Genomic DNA, 6,337 nt, shown 5'->3' with positions numbered 1-6,337 from the left:
ACCAGACCTCTACATTTAGTGTTTTGAATGTGATGGTTCATACCGTTAAGATGAAATCGAAGTTGGTGAAAACCCGAACAAATGCATGTTTTAACAGTCATTGAAGCCAAGGGTCGACAAAATGGAGGCACGACACCCACATTGAACCTCTCCTATAAACAAATAATGTACAGATGAGTAATTGTTTTAGAAAAAAAAATGACAGTTAATGTATAACTTATCAATCTAATTATTATTTTATATATTATAATTAAATTATTTTTCATAATAATTTTTTAAATAGTAGATATTAAAAAATGATGTCATCTTTTTTCTAAAACACATACATGACCACATACTTGCACACATACATACATAAGTTAACCAATAAAAGGATTTTATATTTAAAATTAAAATTGTAATCTTTTTAATTGAACTTTTTTAAACAATAACCAAGACTAATTAATATTTCTGCAACAACATTCATTGGGCCAAATCTTTCCCCCAATCAGACCTGGTTCTTTTTGCACGCTCTCTTTCCCCTAATCGCCCTTTTTGGTTTGTTTGTTCCTATCAATAATCTGTTTCCTAACTCTTCTTTATCCATCGATTTGAAGATATTTCCCCAAACCCTAATTCTTATTTAATCAGCTTCAACATTTCTTTATCCATCGATTTGAAGATGCTCCCTTCCTCCATCGATTTCAAATGCAGGTAAGATGGTGATGTTAGTTTACTGAGTTTATGGAAAAAAATTTGCGTTTCATTGTGGTTTTCAGTGATATCTGTTTGGATTCTTTTGTATTTGGAAGTTGTTTTGTTATTATTGAAACTGGTAAAAGTGAAATTGCAAAATTCTGATTTTGAAGCTTTGAATTTTCTTCATTCGATATTAAATGGTATTAAAAATTTTGATTTTGAAAAATATTAAAAATTACTCGAAATAAAATGAGTTATGTTTTAATGTCCGAAATCTGTTTATGAAACCTTAATATTCAGGTTTCGGGTTCCAGAATCATGTTTTTATTTTTTAGGGTTCATCATGTTCTTAGGAAAATTCGAAAAATTCCTTTATGTTTTGGAATGTAATTAGGATTATTGAGTGTTTTTCCTGTTTTGATCCAATTTTATCATCTAAGTTTATTCGAAAACTGTTAATTGATAATCAGATAAAATTTTCGAAATATTTTGACAAAATTAGATCATCATTAAAACAGGAAACCATATCTCAAAATCCCTTAGAATTCGATTTTTCAGTTATCATCACTAACAGCTGTAACAGGAAGTTTCGAGATCCCTTTAATGACTCGAGACCAAGATCTCGACTCGAGACCATAAGGTCTCTACTCGAAATCATAAGTGTTCTCAAATCTTCATAACTCGAGACAACGATTTCGACTCGAGACCACAGGGTCTCGACTCGAGACCACTGAGGTTTCGACTAAGGGCTTAAATTTGTACAACTCGAGACCATAAAGGTCATAACTCGAGACCATGGTTGCGACTCGAAATCTCATCAAGCACTCGAGATTTCATAAAACACAGTATTCGAGACCATGATAACGACTCGAGACCGTGGTTGCGACTCGAGACCTCATCATGATTCGAGATCTCATAAGATATAGTAGTCGAGACCATGGTTTCGACTCGAGACAACAAGGTTACGACTCGAGACCTCATAACTGACTCGAGATCTCATAACTCAGTCGAGACTTGACTCGAAACCTCATTATTTTAGGCTGTTTAATGTGAACTAAGATTTAGCTCGGGGCTCCGCCCCGAACCCCGTGCTGGGGCATGCTGTCCCCCTGCAAACCCCAGCGAACTCACCGCGGAGTTCGATCCGCGCTAACGGGTGGTTTGCTATTAAATGATTGGTTTTTTGTAAATACTTAGTTAATTAATAAGGATCAAATAATGTTTTACAAAACCAAAATGGCTTAACTTGAATGAGCTTTTGATGTATCACTTCTGGCCAAAGCTGATTTGATGCATCTATTTATTGTTCAAGTATTATAAAAGCTATGTTGAGTATGCATTACAAACGTGAAATGTCTTAATTCTGGCCAAAGCTGATTTAATTCATTTATGTTTAGCGTGCTTGACAAGTGCATAACTAAAGTGATTGTCTCATTTCTGACCAAAGCTGATTTGTCACGATTACTTTGCACACATGCTTAAATGATTACACTTCTGGCCAAAGCTGATTTGTCTTCGTTTAAGTAGAATTTTAAATAAGTCTATTATTTTGATGTTAGTAATAGACATATCACAACGTCTTCACATAATGATCCTTATATTAATGATCCTTCTTTAATTTTGTGATCATTTTGCCTGCCTTATTCTTAGTACCCATATTTTTTACTCACTATAATTTTCTTCTATAAATCTATATCTCATCCACTCTAATTCCTAAGCCTAAAATGTTTTGCTTTATTTAAAGTTTCTATAAGAATTAGCTCTTAAATTAAATCCTTGATTATCTCTTAAGACACGATAACCTTATTGCTCTCTTCTGATAAGGCACTACAGAAGAAAAGTAGAGCATGATGATTAGGATAAATCGAACATGATGTCTCTTATGATAATCAATAACTCTCTAACATAACTGCTATCACTAAAGTTATTCCAGATTAAGTCTTTTCTAAGACTAATCTATAATTGTGGAATAATCACAAGAACTCCTAAGGTGCATGTCTTCATTTAAAATTATAAATTATAAGGTTAAGTGGTATATGTGAATATATTATAATGTACAATACCATGACCAATAAAGTTAAGGGCTTACGCATGGAAATAAGTACATTTTCCAGTACATTACATACTAAGTTTTTTCATTTGTACAATTTGATGCATTATAAATCAGCTATAACACTCAAAAGTACCAAAGTATAACGAGTGTGTTGATAAGCAACATATGTACATAGAACTAAATGTTTGAAACTGGAAAATAAGATGTTATTCACCTTACAACCACTAAAAACTTTACAAGAGGATTGTTCTAAGGTCCATAGACAAATTACAAGTGCTAATCCCAACGTTAAGGTTCTTCAAGGGAAAATCTCACTGCATAATTATGTCATTAGACTAGGCATAAGCAACGAGACTATCCATTATTCTAAAGAACAGTTGGATAAATTAATTAGATAGTCACTTACTAATGATATTTAAGTCTGATAATTCTTTAATATTCCTATTAACACATGATTAGTTGACTCTAGTTTTAAACGTTTCCTTACCAGAAGTTAACAAATAACTAACGTGAGAGTTAGTGACAAAATTAAATGTTAAGACTATAAGAACCATAATAAGCAGTCTTCCAACAACGCTTTTCGATACCTTACATATTCTGGAGATTAATCGGAATACAGTATCATTGCTTAGGCTATCTTATGAAGATTGTGAGGTTTGCACAGTCAACACAAAGTCACACTTATCTTAAACTCTCATCTTATTTGTTCTAAATATCTGGATTGAAACATTACTAAGATAAAACTAGATGATACCTTACATTTTCACAACTTTTGTTATCATGTAAATGAGAATTTGACAAAAGGAAAATGAGACTTATAAATTTCATCCATTATAACCAAAATTCATGAGAAATCATGACATGGTTAATGAGGATGATTTTTTTTTTCATCTAATCTCATTCTAAGTGATTTTAAATCATGACGTTAAAGCCCTAAAATATTACTTGGCTTAAGGAATAAGTTGTTGTAAATGATAATCAGAGATAAAGATAATCAAAGGGAACTGATTTTATTGATTTGATTCTTGCATACGAAAACATAAAAAACTAGCCTTTATTTATAGGCTTTACAAGAAGAATAAAAAGGAAATACTTAAATATGGAGATGATGTTAGGAATCTTTTATTTTTCTAAATTATTTTTTACTATTTCTAACACTCCCCCTCAAGTTGAATTGTGGGATATCCATGATTCAACTTGGATTAGTTTTGATTTTGGGTTTTGTTTGGTTTTTGGTTTGGCTACCGTCTCCTTGACATGGTAGTTTGAGCTATTGAGTTACCGCCTTTCGACATGGCAACTTTTGGTTTGATTTGAGGCTACCGCCTTTCGACATGGCAACCAATTTTAGGTTTTGGATTTTTTTTGGGTTTTGGGTTCCCCTCAAGCCGAAAAATCAACTTGGCCATTTGGGTTTTGGCATTAGTTTTGATTTGGGTTTTTGGGTTTTTTTTTTTGGGTTTTGGGTTTTGGTTTTGAAAAAAAGATTTCTTTTATGTTTTAAAACAAATTGTTTTTTTTTATTATTTCTTTTAAAAGGTTTTTTTTCCTTTTTAAGCTTTAATTATTTCCTCTTTCTTCCTTCTTGCCTTTTCTTCTTCCTCCTGCTTCCGTTTATAGATCTCTTCTAGACAATATGCATTTTTCGGCTTCTTTGAGTGCCTCTCACCAGCTTCCCTGTTTTGACTTGTACTCTCTATGAGTTCTGTAGCTTGGGAAGAACTTTGTCTTTGGTTCAGATGCTTTGACTTTGCTACAATCCTTGCAGTACATATAAAAAACTGAGATCCGTTCGTGTTCGGACCGGCGTTCGCCATCGGCAGAATTCCAGGACCGGTATGCTTCTTAACGAAATTCTCATCAGCAAACTTGTTGCCATAGATCGCATCACCGTCTGTACCGTTGCCTCTGGAGAAATCGCCGCCCTGACACATGAAGTTAGGGATCACACGGTGGAACATGGAGCCTTTGAAGTGTAACGGTTTGCCGGAGCTTCCGACGCCTTTTTCGCCGGTGCAGAGTGCGCGGAAGTTCTTGGCGGTTCGCGGTGTGGTGTCGGAAAAAAATTCCATGACGATCCGGCCGACGGTCATGTCGAAGAAGACCTTAGGGTTTGACATTGAAGAGTTGCAGAGTTTTTGACTGAGGTTAAAGAAGGGCTAGGGCTCGCTGGCTGAAAGGTTCGTGGCAGCAGAATTTCGTGGCAGCGGAATTGAAGGTCGTGGCCCGTGGGCTTGAATTGTTCGTGGGTTGAAAAATTCGTCGGTTGAAAGGTTCGTTGGGGAACTGTTTGATGAAGACGAACACGAAGACAGAATCTTCGTGGATGAAGAATGAATCTTCGTTGGGAACGAAGACTGGAATAGTTCGAAGACCGGAAGACTGGAATAGTTTGTGGGGGTTTTGGGCGAACTGGTTTGACGAATTTGATTTTGATTTTGGGTTTTTCTGGTTTGATTTTGGTTGTGATTGATTGTAGACGAGCAAGATGTTTCAAGGATCAGAAACTCTGCTCTGATACCATGTTGTAAATGATAATCAGAGATAAAGATAATCAAAGGGAACTGATTTTATTGATTTGATTCTTGCATACGAAAACATAAAAAACTAGCCTTTATTTATAGGCTTTACAAGAAGAATAAAAAGGAAATACTTAAATATGGAGATGATGTTAGGAATCTTTTATTTTTCTAAATTATTTTTTACTATTTCTAACATAAGTATGGGTCCATCATAAGTCATTCATTGACATTCGTGGAACTTATTCCAAATGGAATATTTAGACATAATTCGTTTATCATTTAAAAGACTATCAACTTGTATCTAAATTTTGTCGCACATGGCTCACAGTCTTAGAAGAAATCTATTCATATATATATACTTAGGGCTTGGCTATACAAGAAACCCCATCTTTTTTAAAAAACTATGCAAACCCAATACCATCCATTGATTATGTTTCATCATAGTTGATCAATGGCTCTCATAATTTTGGTAACAATTAGATTTAAAAGAAAATGTAATAATACACATTAGTCAACTAGAAGGGCATTTTGGGTAGTATATTTCTTCTCTTTCCACTGTCTAGTCCTATCATCTTTAATGCACCTCTCTTTCTCTCTCTTCATATCCAATTCAAAATCACAATCTCAGCTCTCTCAATTCACTTTCTCTTTCTCTTACCTCTTCCTCTTTCCCATTTCTTCAACCCAATCTTGAAGACAACAACCACCACCAGCAACCACCTCCTCCGGCGAAATAAACAACAACCACCACCAGCAACCACCTCCTCCGGCGAAACTCACCGGGCTTCTTCGCCGGCTCTCTCTCTCCTCAATCTTTAGAAGCAAATGAAGGGTCTGAATGTTGTTTTAGAGAGAGAACGATGACAACAATCTTCATCATGTTCATCTATAACACCAAGAACACACATACAAGTGTGTGAGAGAGAGAGAGGAAGTTTGAACACACATACAGACGACTCGGGTCAGATTCATGTTCAGGTTCGGCTCTAATTTAGTTCGGCATTCACTCCAGATTTATTTCGGTCTGTACATGATTGTAGAAGGTGGTGGAGGGTGGGTGGTTGGTGGCGACGGAGTTCGGAAC

The 6,337-nt window shown here is 35.0% G+C and overlaps 1 protein-coding gene across 1 annotated transcript; it reads right to left on the bottom strand.

Annotated features, from left to right (window-relative positions):
* Positions 1–4,284: 4,284 nt before the first annotated feature.
* Positions 4,285–4,824, bottom strand: LOC118489221 (peptidyl-prolyl cis-trans isomerase-like). The gene has a single exon (XM_035986922.1). It carries the CDS (start codon positions 4,822–4,824, stop codon positions 4,285–4,287), a length of 540 nt encoding a protein of 179 aa, XP_035842815.1.
* Positions 4,825–6,337: the final 1,513 nt, after the last annotated feature.

Source organism: Helianthus annuus, chromosome 17, assembly GCF_002127325.2.
Source record: "Helianthus annuus cultivar XRQ/B chromosome 17, HanXRQr2.0-SUNRISE, whole genome shotgun sequence".
Classification (NCBI taxonomy): domain Eukaryota; kingdom Viridiplantae; phylum Streptophyta; class Magnoliopsida; order Asterales; family Asteraceae; genus Helianthus; species Helianthus annuus.
The sequence above is the reverse complement of the archived record's forward strand: the minus strand, read 5'-3'. Positions and strand labels throughout refer to the sequence as shown.